The sequence below is a fragment of the Citrus sinensis genome, chromosome 8 (assembly GCF_022201045.2).
Source record: "Citrus sinensis cultivar Valencia sweet orange chromosome 8, DVS_A1.0, whole genome shotgun sequence".
Lineage (NCBI taxonomy): Eukaryota > Viridiplantae > Streptophyta > Magnoliopsida > Sapindales > Rutaceae > Citrus > Citrus sinensis.
Genome location: NC_068563.1, coordinates 5,601,032 through 5,621,369, shown reverse-complemented (window position 1 = coordinate 5,621,369; position 20,338 = coordinate 5,601,032). Strand labels below are relative to the sequence as shown.

At 32.5% G+C, this 20,338-nt stretch overlaps 2 protein-coding genes and 1 pseudogene across 3 annotated transcripts; 1 reads left to right on the top strand and 2 right to left on the bottom strand.

Annotated features, from left to right (window-relative positions):
• Positions 1-5,790: 5,790 nt before the first annotated feature.
• Positions 5,791-11,949, top strand: LOC102610005 (bifunctional dihydrofolate reductase-thymidylate synthase-like). 2 transcript variants are annotated; one of them, XM_006487171.3, is made up of 13 exons: positions 5,791-5,865; positions 6,131-6,195; positions 7,000-7,514; positions 7,616-8,015; positions 8,140-8,184; positions 8,373-8,438; positions 9,193-9,254; positions 9,341-9,415; positions 9,511-9,676; positions 9,755-9,878; positions 10,231-10,337; positions 10,503-10,681; positions 11,227-11,949. In XM_006487171.3, exons 3-12 carry the CDS (start codon positions 7,087-7,089, stop codon positions 10,611-10,613), a joined length of 1,584 nt encoding a protein of 527 aa, XP_006487234.2. In that variant the 5' UTR covers positions 5,791-5,865; positions 6,131-6,195; positions 7,000-7,086; the 3' UTR covers positions 10,614-10,681; positions 11,227-11,949. The 2 variants fall into 2 exon arrangements, with proteins under 2 accessions (XP_006487234.2, XP_006487233.2); XM_006487170.3 differs by having other exon boundaries at positions 5,823-5,865; positions 6,131-6,199.
• Positions 11,950-12,134: 185 nt separating this feature from the next.
• On the bottom strand, positions 12,135-14,112 carry LOC102611810 (protein HYPER-SENSITIVITY-RELATED 4-like). The gene is made up of 2 exons (XM_006487176.4): positions 12,936-14,112; positions 12,135-12,830 (listed from the first exon to the last, which is right to left on the bottom strand). Exons 1-2 carry the CDS (start codon positions 13,977-13,979, stop codon positions 12,402-12,404), a joined length of 1,473 nt encoding a protein of 490 aa, XP_006487239.2. The 5' UTR covers positions 13,980-14,112; the 3' UTR covers positions 12,135-12,401.
• A 3,395-nt stretch (positions 14,113-17,507) lies between these two features.
• LOC102617895 (AAA-ATPase At3g50940-like) lies at positions 17,508-19,278 on the bottom strand (annotated as a pseudogene).
• Positions 19,279-20,338: the final 1,060 nt, after the last annotated feature.

Genomic DNA, 20,338 nt, shown 5'->3' with positions numbered 1-20,338 from the left:
AGCAAATTTTGAAATAAAATATGGGAATCTCATTCTTTTAAGGAGGTGAAAGTTTTTTCGAAGCATAGAAAGCAACTTTTGGTGATTTGTCTAACTAATGGCCTACAAAATGCATCATTGAATTGAAAACTTCAATAGGATTCTCTCTTTTCACTGCTGCTAATGCTCGTGGAGGCCCGGGACATATAATCAATTGTTGGCAAAAAGGGTTTTCGTAGGCTATAAGTAATAACTCTCAAGAATAATTCCACGCATACAAAGTTAGGATAAAAATTGATGTGACAATTTACTCCGCATCCAATAGGAATATCATTGTGAAATACACTTTAATAGTGTTACGTTTTGCCTATAAATATCCCCCAAAAAAAGAAAAAAAAGGAAAAAAAAATTGGTATGTTACTTGGTAGGAATATAATTGTGAAATACACTTTAATAGTGTTACGTTTTGCCTATAAATATCCCCCAAAAAAAGAAAAAAAAGGAAAAAAAAATTGGTATGTTACTTGGTAGGAATATAATTGTGAAATACACTTTAATAGTGTTACGTTTTGCCTATAAATATCCCCCAAAAAAAGAAAAAAAAGGAAAAAAAAATTGGTATGTTACTTGGTAGAGCTGGCAAAACGGGTCATCGGGTCGTGTTCGTGTCGTGTCGTGTCAAATTTAGGTCGATCCAAATTCGACCCATTTAATAATCATGTCAAAATATTGAGACCCAAACCCGACATAGAAAAATAATCGGGTTATCCAATAACTCGCTTAATATCTATATATTAAACAAAAGTTACATCAAATATTTACACTTTGTCATACATATGTATGCACATACATACATATATCTATACATACATACATAATTTATCAATATTATAAAATATACATATCTACTAAAATATTACACACTATTGAGGTTTTAATTATATATATGTAAATAATATTATATATCAATATTATAAAATATATATGTCTACTAATATTTTATACATTTATACTATTAAAGCTCTAAATGTCTTTAAAATTTTATAAATAAAATATTGTGTCTATATTCATCCTTTTAAAGAATAAAAAAAAATCATCATAATATTTGAGTTTTGATGACAAGAACCTGTAAATTATTTTAAAATAGAAAATATAATCAGGTTATTGATCGGGTAAATGGGTCAAGACTTTTAATCCTAACCCGACACGGAAAAAAATCGTGTTGACCCGGACCCGACTCATTTAATAATCGTGTTAAATTCGACGACTCATACTCATTTATTGGTGTCGTGTTCGTGTCGAGTAATCAGATTGTGTCAAATTTTGTCAGCTCTATTACTTAGAGTGATTAATGAAAGTTTGACGAGACATCAACGTGTACTTTGTATTTACCAGGAAAAAGAAAAAGAAAAAGAAATGAAACCGATCTTGCTTGGACTGAACGTGTACGATAGGTGAAATAAAGCCATTGATAATGATCCAAAATTTTTTTCCTCAACTCGGTGGGATTGATAACACTCGAATCCACGTTACTTTGTGTAATGGGTGCTTTCTTGTAGACTATGACATTACATCACACAATTAATTATTAATTAGTTCGTTAGTCAATTCAATTCACAAAATTAGCTTTCAATTATTAACTAGTTTGTAACAATGAAACATCATATCGACACTGTTCAACGCATTACAAATATGATATTATATGTTATAATGTTCTTAAAACAATTTCTCAAAAGACTCTTCGAATAAAAATAAATTTATATTATTTTAATTAATTTTTTCTTCTACCAATATAGTAGTAATTATGATATTTTTTTCTCTTCGAAAATAATGAGATTAAAAAATAATATAATATTGAACTAAAGACTCAATAGGCTCTCCAAATAAAAATTTTCAAAAGAAAACCGTACTAATTTTATTTGAAAATTTTCATTTGAAGAATATAAAAATACTCTATTTTATTGATGGGCTCTTCAAATAAATAATGAAGTCTCATTTTGTTGGTGATGTTGTTAGTTGTCGAGATACTTGCAATCCAAACTCGATGATCAGTGATATTCATTAAATTAAATACCCATCGACTTTCTCTAAGTAGTTGGAGCTTTCATTTTACAACACCATATTATCAAACAAAGTCTTAAAAGGATCAATCAAATAAAATATGCCCATCGCAAATTTGTCCATGTACAATTATCACCCAGGCTGCAAGCAGATCAGACAAGCATCTGGAGTTATCTGATACCAAAAGAAACCTTGTTTAAGCGTTAACAAGCAAACAAAAGGAGAAAAAGGCATGCTTGGTGGTGTCATAACTCATGCATGTAAAATCTCTAAAAATGCTCTAAAGATTTGGTCTTGGTGAGTTGGTTCCAGCCAATAAGATTAGTAGCAATGGGAAAGCACTATTGATTTTCTTTTTCACCCCAAAGAAAAAAAAAAAAAAGCACTTTTAACAAATATTAAGCAAAAAAGAAAAGTTTCTTTGTGGTCCTAGATTATCTACTATGATCATGACTGATACCAGAATCCCTTTAATTGGAATTAGTTCTTTGTACTTTATTGATTGGTGATGATGAATATTGTAGCTAGTGAGTTAAAATGCTTGTAATATGCTTTGATTATGATGGCTACTGTTACGCTTTTACACTTATGTGACTAAAATGTAAAATCAATAATCTATAAAATACTGCCCAATAGTTGTTTCTGCGCCTCAAATTCTAATAATTTTGTAAGATCATATTTTATGTAAAACAATGTTTTGTACTAATTTGACATTGCCGTTTTTTTTTTTTTTTTTATATTACAATATCGTTGTGAATTTTAAAACGATCAAGGTATATATGGTATTTGACATCAAAACTTTTCTATATTCTCTTAGTAAATTTAATATTTACGCCAAAACTTTTATATATTATCTTTTTTAAAAAAAAAATTATATGAGACTAATACTTAGATTTACAAATCTTATATAATACAACTCAGATTTTAATCATTTTTAATATTCGAGGGACGTCTACTCCACTCACATTTCAAAAGGAAGATAATTGTTTTTACTCAAATTAAGAAAGAAAATTAACCATCACAATATATTACGGGGCTCAATTGTAAACCTTGAGTTCTAAACACTAGGCTAAATACTAATGACTCTATATTATCTTAGTTTCACATAAATAATTAGAAATTAATCTCTATCTCACCAACCCAACATTGTCTTGTCTTTGAGCTAAGACATTGGTTTCCCGCAAATGAAACACATATCAATCCGTTGTGTTTTGGATGGAGACTTCTTGTTGACGATTGTGCTTCGTGGCCAATCACCGCTTGCCACGTCAACGTCAGGCAAAAACATCGTCAATTTCTCCTGATATGCTGACTGCCTTACGAAAATTTGATAAATCAGATTAATCTCACGATAACATTGTAGGTGTTGGAGTAATTAAGACGTCTAAGTAATGCTCTATCTTTTGATTAACCAACCAAAAGCTAACTGAGTAAATGACAATGGTAATAAAAAACAAAAAATTGACAGTGACTTTGACCCTTGGATGTATGACGAGTGGACGGTTAAGATCTCACGGTTGGTACATCGCTTTTTATTGACAGCTGTCGTGAATTTATTGGTTGCATGCTAATTTCCCGCCTTTGCAGGCGAAGCGGCACGGTTTTCGGCCTTATTTTGTGCTTTTGGACTATACTCTTTTGGGCTAGCTGTTTTTCGCTATTGAAATAAAAAAAATAAAAATAAAACCAACTTTTTTTTTCTTTCAATTAAGTTTAATGACGAAAATGCCACTGCGATTTGTGTCTAATATCTTCGATATACTCTAGTGACTAATATGAAATTTTACTTCCACTTTTTTTTTTCTTTTGAAAACTGATACGGAGGACTATTATTGGTATTACATCAAATTATAACAAGTATTTATAATCAGACTCCATTGAAGTACTACCTAGATTCTATTCCACTCACTTATTATTGTTATTACATCATATTACAATTAGTATTTACAATCAGACTCTACTGAAATACTATTTAGATTCCATTTCACTCATATTTTGTAAAAAAAAATATTGTTTCCACTCAATTATGAAATAATTGAGGAATGGCTGAAACTAATTTCTATTATATTTTTATGGGGGCTTGAATACTTGCTCTCACAATGTCAATTGTTCTTTCTTCTACTTTCTTGACAACACTAGCATCCATAAAAAAGAAAATAATATATAAAAATTTAATAATGAAATTATTAGATTTGGAGAACCTACTTGCCTTTTTTTTTTTTTCAATTATTGATAAAGTTTTGCATTTAGGAGGAACTCCTTGGACAATATATAATTATTTTTGTTTTTATTTTCATAGAATCATTATTTTGGAGATAAATCCATAAACTTCATCATAAATTTAAAACAAGTTATTTTCTTTAATATTAAGATAAGAACAAACACCAATTATAAAAAAAAAGGAAAAAAGAGATGAGGACAAATATACCTCATTCATATTAGACCAAATCATAACAATATAGCATTTTGAACTTATTTCAAAACCTCAATATAAAATAAACACTAACAGGATGAAGCATGCTTAGTCTCACCTCCTATCATAAACAACGAAAAAAATTCATTTACTCATAGATTTATGAAAAAAAAATTGTTTTATATAATATAAAGAGGTGTATAAGTTTAATGGTAATTGATAATAATCACATGAAAAGAAGACTCATGATCATATGAAAAGACCTAACTTGAACATCCACTTTAAATATAAGGAGGAAGGTGCCGACTAACTCAACTAAAGAGTTGTTGATAAGTCAAATTTTGCTGGTTTTAAAATACTTAAAAATTCTTTTAAAATCTCCCAAGAGTTTAATCAAATTATTTCCAAACATTTTTTTTAACTATTCGAGTTCAAATTCTGAAAGAGATATGGACTAAAATTTTAATTTATATATTACTCAACCCAACCCTCAACCTCAAAAGGGGGAAAAAAAAGAAAAATTATTCCAATTAAAAACTTACTCATTCGAGATGGAAAGTGTAGATACGTAAATTAAACTAAATGTTAAAAGGGACATCAATGACATTATCCATTAGAATAATAATCCATCCCTAACTATGACCACATCATTACAACATACATTATAAGATAAGACCAAAATTAATTGACATGATAAGGTTATAACAATATCAGTATTATTTGGGCTAAAAAAACTTGGCAAATTGGCTTTGCATATCCTCAATTTTTTTTAATATCATTATTTTTTTGTCATAAATTACATAATTCATGTTTCACAATTTATTTAACTTAGAGAGATCAATTATGCTCACAAAATTTAAATGCACAATATACATGTCTTAAGTGATATGACATATGATTTGACATTATAATAAATTATCGCATGTAAAAAATTACTTCCTATTTATTGTTTTTACTCACAGTGATCTGTACAAGAATGACTTATATAGGGCATTTAATTTTGTATTCTAAATTTGTAATTGTATTACAATAATAATCCGTTCTTAATTTCTTATCCATTCTTAATTGTATTACAATATTATTCTTATAAAAGAGTTTAATATATATATATATATATATATTAGTACAACTCAGGATATTAACGAAATTCAAACCTTTTTTTTTTTAAAATTTTTTTCACTTTTTAATGCTGTTTGCCCAATGGCAACAAATGAACAAAATATCAGTATCACGGGTAGGTACATGAATAGTGAAAGGATATAATATGTAAATACATTCGGCAAATAGGGGCAAAAAAGTAATAGGAGTGCTTATAAATAAATAAAATAACCCTTACCAAACCATGTACTAGCCTTGGCGGCACTCCGCGTCAAACGTGCTTTTGGATTTTGTGTCGTTTCAAACTTATTTCAGTGTGTTCCCCTTTTCCTCTGCTTTTTATCTGAAACTTCATATTAAAAAAAAAAAAAAAAAAAAAAACAGAAAAATAAAAGAAAAGGAAATTTGTCAGTGAAGAAAAAGTGAATTTAGCTTCCTTGGCTCACAGCTTTCGCACTCATTTTAGTTCATTTTCGTGAAAATTACTCACATTTCTGAAACTAAAATATACTCGCATTTTTATTTATATTTTTGTAATCGAAACCCTAATTCTTCGCCATTTTTCATTTATTTTGGTAGGTTCTTTTTTTTTTCTTTTTTTTTTCGCGTGAGAGATCAAGATTTTGCGGCTCGCTTGCAGATCGGTCGGTAACTTTCTTTCATTTTTTTTTTAATTTTTGAGAATTTTTATTTTAATTGACGGAGATGCTGTTGTTTTATTTGTTTATTTATTATTATTATTCTTTTTGCGAAGATGATTCTACTTTCTTTCATTTTGGTGTTGTAAATAATTTGCATTTGTGTATATTTTCCTCTTTGACTATAAATGTGATCATGCATTGTATATTTTATTTTATTTTTATTTTTTTGCAGCAAACGTTGAGGATTTGCTCCGGCTGTTATTTATTTATTTATTTATATAATATTTTTATTTTTAATTTTGATCAATTTTCTAGGGTGGGATTGTGAGTTTCAGCTTTCCTGGGAAAATTGAATTCATAATGCAAAAGAGGAATTTGTGTGAATTGACATGCAACAATTATTAATGCAAGAAGGATATATCAGTTTTTGTGTATTAGCAGAAATGAATTCTTGGGCTATATATTATTTGGCAATAAATGATAGGATTGCATTACTTGCTTCTTTATGTTGGCAAAAGTGTGCGGCTTCTGCTGAATCTTTTGTGCAGTTACGTGTTATATCAAATTGCAATAGCTAAATTGGCAATTAGATTTTGTTTGTTTTCGAAATGGGGATGCGTGATCAGTATATCATGCAGTTTGGAAGGTTCTTAAATGTGAAAGTCTATATACGTCTAAGTGGACATGTAACCGTGTTGCAAATTTGTATGTATATGTAAATTTACTCGCATGTTTCTGCTTTTTTCGCTCATAAAAATTTGTATGTACCAGCAGTTGGTTGTAGTTAATATTTCTGTCACTTTTCAGGTTATACCGCACTTCCAGGGAAGTTGGCTGTGCGGTTTTCATCTTGATCAATCATCTTCAAGTTTCTGTCGATCTCTGAGTTCGATTATGGCTGCTGACTCCAAGACAAGCCTTTCTAACGGCAATGTCAGTACCCAGCCTAATCCCAAGAGGTCTTACCAAGTTGTTGTGGCTGCAACTAGAGATATGGGTATTGGTAAGGACGGGAAATTACCCTGGAAATTGCCATCTGATCTCAAATTCTTCAAGGAAATCACTCAGATAACTTCAGATGCTGGGAAAAGGAATGCAGTCATAATGGGCAGAAAAACATGGGAAAGTATTCCTCTTGAGCATCGACCTCTGCCTGGTCGGCTTAATGTGGTTCTTACTCGTTCTGGAAGTTTTGATATTGCTACAGTTGAGAATGTTGTGATATGTGGAAGCATTGGTTCTGCTTTAGAATTGTTGGCTGCTTCTCCTTATTGTTTGTCAATTGAGAAAGTTTTTGTTATTGGAGGCGGCCAGATCTTAAGGTGTGTGCTTGTTTTTTTAACTTTATATAGCAGTGCCTTTTTATTTTATTTTATTTTTTTCATTATGATTTCTTTTTTATGTTGATTTTCATTTGAAACAGCGAGGCTCTCAATGCTCCTGAATGTGATGCTATCCACATTACTGAAATTGAGACCAGGATTGAGTGTGACACATTTATTCCATCGATTGATTCATCTGTATTTCAGCCATGGTACTCATCCTTTCCCATTGTGGAAAACAACATTCGGTATTGCCTTAGTACTTATGTTCGTGTGAGAAGTGCTGCGGTGGAATCCCTTAGTCAAAACAATGATATTGTCCTTGATAGTAAGACAAATTCTGACAAGTTTGAGGTCAAGCAGTTCTCATTCCTGCCGAAGATGGTTTTTGAGAAACATGAGGAGTACTTGTATCTAAGACTTGTTCAGGACATCATCTCAGATGGCAATCTGAAGGATGACAGGACAGGAACTGGTACATTGTCCAAATTTGGTTGCCAGGTAATGCCAAGCTCTTATTATCAATAGAGCTTCTCTACTTTTGCTTCTGAAGTTTGTTTCCGTCTGACAGTCTTGTTTAACTATTTGTGGAAGCTGATCTTCTTTTCAAATTTGTTTCCTGCAGATGCGGTACAATTTGCGCACAACTTTTCCGCTTCTTACAACCAAGGCATGTCTATCTTATCTATTTTTCTAAAATTGTCTTGGGTCTTAGAGATTGAGCCAACTCATGGTGTTTTATTTTATTTTATTTTGCTTTCTTTCTTGGTCAGAAAATCAATTTATAATAAAAAGGAAAAAAAAATCTCATTTATTTGATATTTAGGTTGACATTCATTGTTATCATTTGGTTCATAGAAAGTATTTTGGCGAGGTGTTGTCGAGGAACTTCTCTGGTTCATCAGTGGTTCAACAAATGCCAAGGTAATGATGTTATTGTTGAAAGTTGATCTTTTATGTACTCTTGGGAGCAATAGAGCAGATCAGTCTTTGTCTTCCAATGGTTAAGATCTTTCAAGGAATTATTTTATTTTATTTTATATTTTGTTTGCATTTCACTAAAATCAAACCTTTGCACACACATGAAGCTACAAGGAGTGGTTAAAATGATTAGCATTTTGAGGGTCTTTGTTTAATTTGTTGCAGCTTTTTTTAACTGCTCAGAGTTTGTCCCACTTCATCTGTCATATTTTTTAATGCACTGCATATGATCCATATATTCTGTAATTGTTTTTTTTATTTTTTTATTTTTATTTTCTAAACAGGTAATCTGTGGTAATACTAGTTTCTTTGTTTCCTATCAAAAGTTCGGTTGATAAGTTAGGTTTTTCTTTTTCATTTATTCTATGCAAGATGTGTTCTGAAAAATTGCATGTTTACATTCTGACTATGTTTTGTGGCAGGCAGAATTAACTGAATGCACACTAGTGGAGATTAATTTTTCTTTACCATGGCATTAATAATTTTTGTTTGTTCGCTGCCAGAGATGAATTCTTCTTGTGTTGCTTTAAAATAGCAATCCTAGTTTTCACTTGACCTGTTAATATCGATCAATGATCATTTATCTTTTGCTTTTGTTAAAAAAAAAAAAAAAATTTGGATGAGGCATCCATTGAATTGTTTGTTCCTTTTATTCTGTCTGGAGCAGGACTGCGTCCTAACAATAGTATCATGACAGGTTCTTCAGGAAAAGGATATTCATATATGGGATGGCAATGCATCCAGGGAATATCTTGATAGGCGAGTGTCAGGATTTAATTTTTCTTTGAAAAGGTAATATTAATTGTTCTTTCATGCACTTACCGCTGATATTTGTGCCTGTTCAGTGTTGGTTTGACGGACAGAGAGGAGGGTGACCTAGGACCTGTATATGGTTTTCAATGGAGGAACTTTGGTGCAAGGTTAGTGGAGTCTGGTTTTTCAAGTTTCTATGACGGATCACATTACCTTCAAGAATTCAAGTTTCAGGCTTTGCTAATTGTCTTAAATTTTACAGGTATACTAACATGCATGCTGACTACTCTGGCCAAGGCTTTGATCAGTTGCTAGATGTTATTAACAAGATTAAGAATAATCCAAATGATCGGCGGATTGTACTCTCGGCTTGGAATCCTTCTGATCTCAAATTGATGGCGCTTCCACCTTGCCACATGTTTGCTCAGGTAGCATTTATATTTTGCCTTAATTTTGTCTCATTATTTCTTTCGTTGTTTGTTGAGTCTCACTTTTTGTTTTGGCAGTTCTATATGGCTAATGGGGAGTTATCATGTCAAATGTATCAGCGCTCTGCTGATATGGGCCTGGGTGTGCCGTTTAACATTGCTTCATATGCCCTCTTGACATGCATGATTGCTCATGTTTGTGGTATGTATTCTCCCCAAAAACTGGTTTCACTTTGCAGTTTGCACATTCAGGCAGAATTGTTAAAACTTGGTAGTTGGATGGGTATCATTGGTATTAAAGGATAAAAGAGTAATTTCTGATGAGAAATAATAATGAGCCTTGCAGTGTGTCCCTTTACTCTTTGAAGAGTGTTACGCCAATGTGAATGGGGAATTTGAATTGATCAAAAGAGTATAGGAAACATAGAAACAATGAACAATCTGTACAAGGGTAAAATTTCCTTATGCAGGGATTAATCGAATGGTTTTATTAGTCTAAGTGCTAGAGTTTTGTCCATTAGGAAACTCTCTTGACCTCCTTTTATGTTGTACAGATCTTGCTCCTGGCGATTTCATTCATGTCATTGGTGATGCTCATGTTTATCGCAATCATGTCAGGCCCCTGGAGGAACAACTTCAGAAACTGCCAAAGCCTTTTCCAGTAAGTATAATTATAGACATACGATTATGACTCAATTATTAACTCATGATGATGATAGATGGAAAAGGCGTACTTGAATACTTTTCTCACTTTTTTTTTTTATTTTTTATTTTTGTCATTTTACCTTATGGTACTTCTATGTTTTCTTACCATGTTGTAATGCAGATTTTGAAGATCAATCCTGAGAAGAAAGATATAGATTCTTTTGTAGCAGAGGATTTCAAACTTATAGGTTATGATCCACACCAGAAAATAGAAATGAAAATGGCGGTATAGATCTCTCTTATAGGTTCAGTAACTCACAGACTCTGGTCCCTCCTAGGCAATAATTGCCAAGTTTTGAGGCAAGTATAACACTCAATTTTTCTGTTCATTGATTTATTTTCCTCTTTGAATCCTCTTAACATTCACTAAGTTTCATTAGTTTCAATTTGGGCGAAGTTTGATAGTGTGTGCAAAATCCATTGCATGTTACTCTATTGCATACTTTTGGTGTGGATTCTCTTCTTGTTTTATGTAGGATATATATATATATATATATATATATCATCATAAAATGGAAAATCTTGGCGTCCTTGTTGGAAGCTTGAATCATAAAGTGTATACTATTGGAGATTTACCCCTATATACTTCCTTTTTTGACCTCAGATGGGGTGCAGTGTAGGTCTTGTTGGAAAGTTCCAGGGTTTTGTGAAAACCTAATAGCATCTTTCATAAAGTCTCATGTTGAGTATGAAGTGAACTTGAGTTTGAACCATAATTGGTGTTGTATTTTAGGAGCTTCCAAGATCTTGGCTACCCCTTGTGTGTTTTAAGTAGTCTAGAGCTTATAAAAAAAACTAATTCCGAAGACTGATGCTGTGTTGTGTTTTTCTATATAATATTGCAGGCACCGCTACTGGAGGCATGTATTGACGCAGAGTTTTATACAAATAGCCAATAAGAATCTGATTGTTGGATAAACTTTTAAATAGTGCCTATGTAGTAAGCGGGAATCCTTTAGTCCACAAGAGTCGGTGGTTCTAAGGTGATTTAGGATGTTTGTATTTTCTTGCTTTTCAACTTTCATTTTCCCTTGTTACATGAAAACTATCACAGTATGTACTTCTGCTCAAAGTCTCGAATGCTCTTTTTGAAAGAGATTTGGAAACTTGGATTTATTTCGTTTTTCCCATTTATTGCTTTTTTATGTGATGAAGCATGGTTTGATTTTTCTGGTTGGAAACCTTATGTGATACACCAATCACATTCACTAGTCATTCTTCATTAGAATTGCTTCTACTCAAAAATTTTGTGGAAGATCTTTTGATGCGTTAAGGTCTTTCTAATGTCACTTGCATGAATGTGGGCGGTGTTCATAAGTCATAGCTGCAGAAAAGTCACACTACTATTTGAAGTGTTGCATTTGCTGCCAGTGTGTGATGATGCCGAATGCAAATCACTGTGACAAGAGTTATTTTGGGGAAAATTTGTCACTGGGTTTCTTTGTTCCCTTGGTGGCAAGTATGCCAGATAGGATTTCTGTGCCGCCAGGGTTCAAGACCCGGTAGAGAGAGAGAAAGAGAAGCATAGAAGAAACCAAATAAGAGGTATTCTAAAATACCTCCCTTTTTTTTAAAAAAGAAATGTTGTGTTAATATTTTGTATAGCATAGAGAGAGAGAAGCATAGAATAAATCTTTTATTTTATTTTATTTATTTTTTAAATGTCGTATTAATCAAGAAGGGCTAAATGCCTTGGCATAGTTAAAAAATATCTTTTGAGAGTACGGCTACTGTCTCCCTCTTACCCTAGTGGCTGGATTGCTATCTTCATAACTATCCAAGCCACCAAGGTTCAAGACCTGGTAGAGACGGTAGAAGAAGAAACACCAAGAAGAAGGAAAAAAAAAAAAATGATATAAAAAAGAGGTATTCTAAAATACCTCTCTTTTGTAATTCTTTATTTTCTTAATAATGCTATAAGTAAGCGTATCACAATTTGCTCCTAAATCATTTGATGGTTTATTACAAATAAAATTTTAGGACAGCATAGATTACATCAAATGCGCATGGCAGCAAGATTTTAAGCTTCAATTGCTCGAACACTTTCTGCTTCCTCTGCTCTCTCTTCTTTCACTTCTTTAGCTTTGCTTTCATCACTTTCCCTCCTCTTTATCTCAAGAAACTGAATTAGCTCCCTAAGTGCAATTTCGGGCACCTCATTCCTCATCAGCTGCTCAGCTACATCAGCAGGCGTCACCTTTGCTTTCTCTATCAACCCTTCAACCTCCAAGAAAAGTGGATGCTCGGTAATTCCAAGGTAGCTTGAGGCCAGCATTTTGAACCCACATGAAGTGCAATAGGACATGTGAATGTGCACATCCATGCGACCAGGGCGCAAGAAAGCAGGGTCCAGCCTGTCTTTATGATTGGTTGTGAATATTATGATCCGCTCATCCCCACAGCTCGACCATAGTCCATCTATGAAGTTTAGCATTCCAGACAAAGTCACCTGAAATCGAAAAAAAATAAAATTATGTACCATATTATAAGTTCTATTTAAAAAAAAGAAAAAAAAGAAAGAAAAGACTTGAGAATCTTGAGATACTAAGATTACCTGAGGTACTTGATTAAGATTCATAACGGGTTGGATCACATTCAAGTCCATAGCATTGGTAGCTTTTGCCTTTGCAAACCTATCCTGCAACTCAATGGAACAATCAATGTCCTCCACAACGAGAATGGATTTATTCTCTGTGGCGATCAGCAAATTCCTTAACTCCATATTCCCTCTGAGATTTGTCAACTCCAAGTCATAAACATCAAAATTCAGATAATTAGCCATGGCCGCAATCAAGCTTGACTTCCCTGTACCTGGAGGACCATACAACAAATACCCGCGTTTCCATGCCTTGCCCACATTTCTGTAAAACTCCTTCCTCTTCACAAACCTCTCGAGATCATCCATTATCATCTGCTTCATATCAGAATCCATTGCCAGCGTATCAAAAGTGGCCGGATGATCAAGATTCACTGATTGCCATACATCTCCTCTCATCCCGTGCATCCTATCATACCTCAAGGTAAAAAGCTTCAGGGTTTTCTTTTGCGTGCTTGTTTCTTTAGATTGCTTCAATACGTGAGGAATGTAACTATCCATGACCACTTGCTTATACTTCTTGTGAAAACTGAGCTCAAAGCATCTGTCCTCGGATTTAACCACAGGGTTGTAATGGTCCGGATGATGAACCATCTCTGTAGGGACTTGTTTTGAAGAAAACCTCCATTTCAGTTGAACTCCATTAAAGACATCAACAATCTCCTCATCTTTTTCAACAGAGCATGAAATCTTGGTTTCCTTGTTTGGCAAGTTGATCTTAATTCGCTTCACGTAGGGTGGGATTCTGGGTTCAAGATAAAGCTTTGCAGCTTTAAAGAGCACGTTTTGGTTAAGGCCATCATCATATTCGTTAATGACTAACGTCAACTCACTAGAAAATCTTGCAAGAAGAGATTTGAGTTTTACAGCAAAGTAGGCTCTAACCTCAAAAGGCAAGTAATCATGAGTAATGGATCGAATAACCATAGCTGTGGCCGCTGCAGAAGCTGCAGCGGATACTATGGTGGTGGTTGATAGCATTTGGGTAGTGTTAAGAGACATCTTTTTCTCCTTTTTGGTGGCGAGGGAGAAAAAAAAAGTTTTTGAGGTGAAAGGAGGGCTTTTGATTTATGGGTTCTTTTGGTTGTTTTTCATTTAGATGATGAGTTTGTGGAAGAAATATATAGTGGGAGTGGTATTAATGAAAGGAAGGCGCGGGAAGCGGATTTGGAATTTGGATTCTCTGATTGGTTTTTTTTTTTTTTTTTTTTTAAATCTATTTTATAACTTTTAATGATCTAATAAACGTGAAGCAGATAAAATATGAATGATATTAACTCTTAAACTTTCCCTTTTAACATTTAATTTTTTTATTTCAATCTTGACTCTCCTCTCTTCTTTTTATACCTAATTTCTAGATTCAAATTCTCACTTTATTTTTCTTTTTTTCTTTTATGTGCCCTTGATTTTTAAGGATTTAAAATTGAATGTTTGAGACTTAGCTACTAAATCAAAAGGTTTAGTAGTTGACATGAGTTGTTTAATAATAGAAAACTTCAATTTAGACATTCATTATTACGCGTGCCACATGTCGTTAAATTCTTAAAAGTCAAGGTCTCAAGAATATAAATGAAGAAAAAAAAACAAGGAGAAGATATTAATTTTGAGGGAGAAAATGTGTGAGAAGAGGAAGTGTGGGAAAATGAAAGAAAATTAGGTCATGTTTGGAATTGAGGTGCTGTATCTTTTAAGATGCAACTGCTGTGAAAAGAAAAACTGTAATTATGAAAAAAACGTTATTAATATGCAGTAAATATAAAATTTAAATAATAATTTTGATAAATTATTAAAGATATAATAGGTTTTCTATCATAAAAGTAAAAAATCGTAGTAACATAACTGTCAAGTTACAGCAGTTAGTATTCACCAAATACTTTAGTACTTTAACTTAAAAACTACAACTTCTTAATCTCAATCCCAAACACATCCTTACTTGAATTCTTATGCTGGCGGTTTTCAAGTTTTGACGTACTTATTAGTTCATGAAGAAAGATATATGGAATTAAAATAATAATGGTGGAAAAACTGAAAGAGTGTGTGTGGAAGACGGACAAATTTATAAAAATGTGGTAATAACAATGAGAACCCCTAATATATTACTTATTTTTATCGAAAAATTAACATTTTCGATAATATGCCTATGATCACGTGGTGCTCTGCAAAAGTATTCACTTCACTACAAAAATAATCTGGTACGCCACACTTCTACATACATTCACTTCCACCCTAGCAATAATTACTCAATTGAGACCCTTGGTCCGTATTAATGTGCTATACCAAAAAAAAATTATAATTATGAAATATTATTAACTAGTGTGTATTAATATGTCTTTTAAATAATAATTTTGATAAAAATAATAATTTTTTTTTAATTTTTTAATCATATAAATAACAAATTAAATCAACTTAACTTTTGAGACACAACAATTCGTGTTTAGTAAATATTTTAATACTATAAAATTTAAACTATAACTACCTAATTTATATACCGAACAGGACCATAAGCCAACTGTTGAGGTTGGTAGTATCCCACTATAAACGTGAACTAACAGTTAAATTTGCTCCCTGTAATAGAATTTATCGGATGAAGTTGAAATTAACTAATAGAAAAAACTATGCTTTTTATGTTAAATGCCCTAAAAATATGGGGAGTTTTTATTTTTTGTGATTAAGAATAATTTTTTCCAAAGCTTCGTACAAAGTGGGTTATTTTGATGGGGACTTTGTGGGCAGTAGCAAAGCATTGAGTGGAAAATGGGTTTCTATGTCAAATCTTTCAACGTGCGTGATGAAGCCGCCTTGACTTTTAATATTTCGTAGGAAATGCATGAAATGAATCTGAGTCATATTTTTTTTTAATACATTAGTGAACCTTCTTGATAACTTCATAGTACTTAATTTAAAAGCATTTTGGACTAATTTCTTAGTGGAAATTTTCTAACACTCGGTCTCACCCTTCACACAGTATTCATATGAACTTTCGGATTGACCGGCGTCTCTTTTATTATCATCATTATTATATAAATATATTCAACCTGTGAATCCTAAAATGATTTATGGAAATTAAAAACAAAATAAAAAAGTTAATTAAGTTGTGAATGTAAGTAGAAAGTACTCTTAACATTAAGATAAGAAGAAACACAAGTATTCAAATGAAGAAATATTATATGAAAGTGAAAATTGGCAGGCTTAATTCTCCCAAAAATTTAATTGTGAATTGACTTACGAATGGTGGCCTCCATTTATGAGAGTTACTCCAAAATCTTTTAATTTAATGTGACCGAAGACTTGAGTATATGTGGCTATTAGGTTTTGTGGGTTCTAACCATGCAAGTCAAGGTCCCAATAATAACTGAGGTCAAGCTATAATAGAGTCATATATTCCAACCTAGAGGACAAGTTAGCAAATCAATTTGAATGATGCCTTCAATTTTCAAAAAGTAATTAAGATTTTGACGTTTGAAAATGAGGGCTGCTGGGCTGGCCTTCTTGTATTCGCTACACAAAGTTAAAAGGTCACCTTGAGGGTTGTTTAGTTACCAAGTCTACATGCGCCCTTGGTGGCAAGTATGCTGTTTGGGCATTTGTTTGCTGCCAGGGGTCAAGACCTGGTAGAATCAGATACAGAAAAGAAACATTGAACATAAGCAGGAAACTAACAAATCAAAAGAGAGGTATTAAAAAATACCTTCCTTTTTAATTGGGTAATGTGCATTGATCAATTCATCTTTTCATTGCACAATTGTTGAACAGCGTCAACAGAGTGTAAAGGATGTGAGCACAAATAAGGACTCAATGTTCTAATATAGAATTTGCTTTATAGAAATGGGCCACCGGGATGCCTTGGCCTTTGCGGATGGATTACCATTCAAGTTATCTTAGTCACTATGGTTCAAGGCCTGGTAGAGGGAACTGGAAACAAAGGATTAAACAGAAAAGGGAAATGTTGATACAAAAAGAGGTATTAGAAAATACCTTTTTTTTTTTAAAAAAAAAATATTATGTAACTATAACCATTCAAATCTGCTCCTAAATTATGGGATGATATTATTTGAAAACCAGATGCACCCAGATAAAAATTTTTATATACGTATTCATAATCGAAATTAATTTCATGCATGATAGCAAGATTAGTGGATTAAATACACACACACACGCGTATATGTTATTGAATATATTACCCACGTATCCAAAATTTTTTATAACAAACCCAATATACTGAATATTTAGCATGTCTTAATTTATATATTGTTAGATATGATGACAAAGACATTGCCCAAGGAGTAGTTAAAAAGCTTATGTAAAGAGCGGGCTTGGTGGTGTCTCTTAAATGAGTTGGAGGGGGAGATTCGTAGGGTCCATTTCATTTTAGTGGACCAAAATGCTCAAGTCCAGATAGGTTTGCTTCATTTGCAATTATTACCAAGCTTTGAACTTAGATGAAATTTGCCATGAATTAGGTTTTGAAAACGTGGCTGTATAAAGAAGAATAAATGGAGGCGGCAGCAACTTTTGTGGAGAAGAAAAAGACGAGAGAGAGAGAGAGAGAGAGAGAGAGAGAGAGAGAGAGTGAACAATGACACAATATTAAATCTGAGGGCTTTAGTTTCAATCTTTAGCTGGACGGTCAGAAGGTGAAATTAATTTTATTTTTTCTTAAATTTTGAGGGTAAGTTCTTAGTATCATCCTCTATAATCTTATTAGTCTTGATTTTTATTTTATTATCTTGTTGGCTATTATTTGAGATACCCATTTATTAGAAAAATAAGTATTAGGCTGTTACTGTAAGCGAATAATATTGAGATTTGTTGATGTTGGTAGCCTGTAGTATTATCTAGAGAATAATTTATGCTGTAATCCTATTAATATAATGGAAGATTATATTGAACTATGGTTCTGGGGTTTTTCTTGTTTTGGGTTTTCCACGTAAAAATGTAAGTCTCATGTGGTTGGTTTTTTTTACTTATGGATTATATTGGTTTATTTTTCTACTTATTTATTTGTGCTACATATCCTATTTTAATTACACAAAAAGGAAAAAAGTTTTGTTTCCGCTTAATTTGCAACTAGTTGTGGTAGTCACTTTCCCATCATATATGCCATTGGCTTTCCTTTCAATTTGGTGCGTCATCTGCTCTCTCTTCTGCTTAATCTCAAGGGCATCAGTTAGGTACTTTATTCTTCATTAGCTGCTCAACTACATTTGCTGGTGTCACATTTGCTTTCTCTATCAACTCGTCAATCTCTGAGGAGTGGATGCTCTGTGATCCCAAAGTAGCTTGAGGCCAGCATTTTGAACCGAAATGGAGTGCAATAAGACATATGAATGTGCATGTCCATACAACTTGATCGCAACAATATATGCAGGGTCAAGTCTGTTTTTATGATTAGTTGTGAATATTATGATCCTCTCATATGCACAACTCGACCACAATCCATCTATGAAGTTTAGCAATCCTGATAAGGTCACTTTTGTTTCTTGATTGATATTAGTTATCGATTTGATTGCATTAGATTTCACAGGATTCAAAGCTTTTGCCTATGAATGCTTGTCTTGCAAATTTATGGAACAATCAATGTCCCCCACAACAAGAATAGACTTATTCTTTGTGGCAATCAACATATTCCTTAACTCCATATTCTCTTTGAAAGTAGTCAACTCCAAGTCATAGACATCAAAATTAAGATAATTAGTCATGGCTGCAATTAAGCTGGATTTCCCTGTTCCTGGAGGACCGTATAAAAAGTAGCTATGTTTCCATGCTTTGCCAACATTTCTATAAAACTCTTTCCTCTTCACAAATCTCTCAAGATCATCCATTATCATCTGCTTCATATTTGAATCCATTGCCAGTGTATCGAAAGTGGCTGGATGTTCAAGATTCACCGATTACCATACGTCTCTCCCTTCGTGCATCCTGTCCTTTAAAGTAAAAAGCTTCAAAGTCTTTTTTTGCTTGCTTATTTCTTTAAGTACATTCAATACATGAGGAATGTAAGCATGCAAGACCATTTGCTTATTCTGAGATCTCAACTCAAAGAGTTTGTTCTTGTCTTTAACCTTTTATTGGTCTGGATTACGAACCACCTCCAGTGGGTCTGGTCTCGAAAGAAACTTCCGTTTTAATTGAACCCCATTAAAGATATCAACGATCTCATCATTTATCTATCGGAGCATGAAATCTTGGTGTCCATATTCGACGTGATGACTTTGATCCTTTTTGTGTCGAGCTTGATTTTGCGTTCAAGATAAATCTCTGCAGCTTTGAAAAGGTTGTTTTGGCCAAGACCATCAACATATTAGACTTGTTGGGAAAGCGACTACCATAACTAGTTACAAATTAAGCGGAAATAAAATTCTTTTTCTCTTTGTGTGATTTAAATAGGTTATGCATCATAAATAAATAGGTAGAAAAATAAATTAATAAATTCAAAGCAATAAAATTAATCACAAAGGACATAAATTTTTACGTGGAAACTCAAAGCGGAAAAAATTATAGGACGTAGTCCGTTATAACTTCTACTATATTAATGAGATTACAACATAATTTTTTCTCTAAATAATACTAAAGGCTAATAACATCAAGAATTTTAATATTTTTGACTTACAGTAACAACTTAATATTTATCTTTCTAACAAGTGAGTACATTAAATAATAGCTAATGAAAGAATAAAATAATAATCAAGACCACTAAAATTGTAGAGAGCGATGCCATGAACTTATCCTCAAAATTTAAGAGAAAACGGAATTACTTTTGCCTTTCTATCGTCCAATCAAAGATTAAAAATTTTACCTCTAAATTATAATAGCCTGTCACTATCTACTTCTCTCTTTTCCCACTCGCCTTTTTGTGAATAGGAAACTAGGGCCGCTGCTTGTTTTTTAATACTAAATTTCATGGCAAATTTTATCCAAATCCAAAGCTTAATGTTAATTACACATCAAGTAAAGTTTTTGAGATCTTTTGAAATTTTGGGCTTTTGGGCCTCCAAACGAGATGGACCCAACAAGACTAATGTTCACTCATTAGAATATCTTGCGATAAGAGCTTTAAGTTGTACACATAAGTAGCCTCTAACCTCATTAGGGAAGAACTCTTGAGTAATGGATGGAACAACCATAATTGTGGCGCGGCAGAAGCTGCAGCAGATACTATGACTGTGATAAATGGCCTTATATTTGTAGGACTTTTAGAAATAGAGATTTTCTTAATTTTTTTTTTAATTTTTTAGTTATTGACAAGAACTTCTTTTTTAAAATTATGAAACCACTTTAATTGATTATTTTTTAAAATTATATTATGAAAGAAATGAAATAAGATTGTTAAATAAATTAAGATAATTTAACTTTTTAAAAAG

Bases quoted from the DNA above. Each gene is read 5' to 3' on its own strand.
- LOC102610005 (XM_006487171.3), top strand. From the start codon at position 7,087: ATGGCTGCTGACTCCAAGACAAGCCTTTCTAACGGCAATGTCAGTACC. The intron at 8,016-8,139 runs GTAATGCCAAGC...TGTTTCCTGCAG, and splicing joins TGTCCAAATTTGGTTGCCAG to ATGCGGTACAATTTGCGCAC. The intron at 9,677-9,754 runs GTAGCATTTATA...TTGTTTTGGCAG, and splicing joins CTTGCCACATGTTTGCTCAG to TTCTATATGGCTAATGGGGA.
- LOC102611810 (XM_006487176.4), bottom strand. From the start codon at position 13,979: ATGTCTCTTAACACTACCCAAATGCTATCAACCACCACCATAGTATCC. The intron at 12,831-12,935 runs GTAATCTTAGTA...TTTCGATTTCAG, and splicing joins ATCTTAATCAAGTACCTCAG to GTGACTTTGTCTGGAATGCT.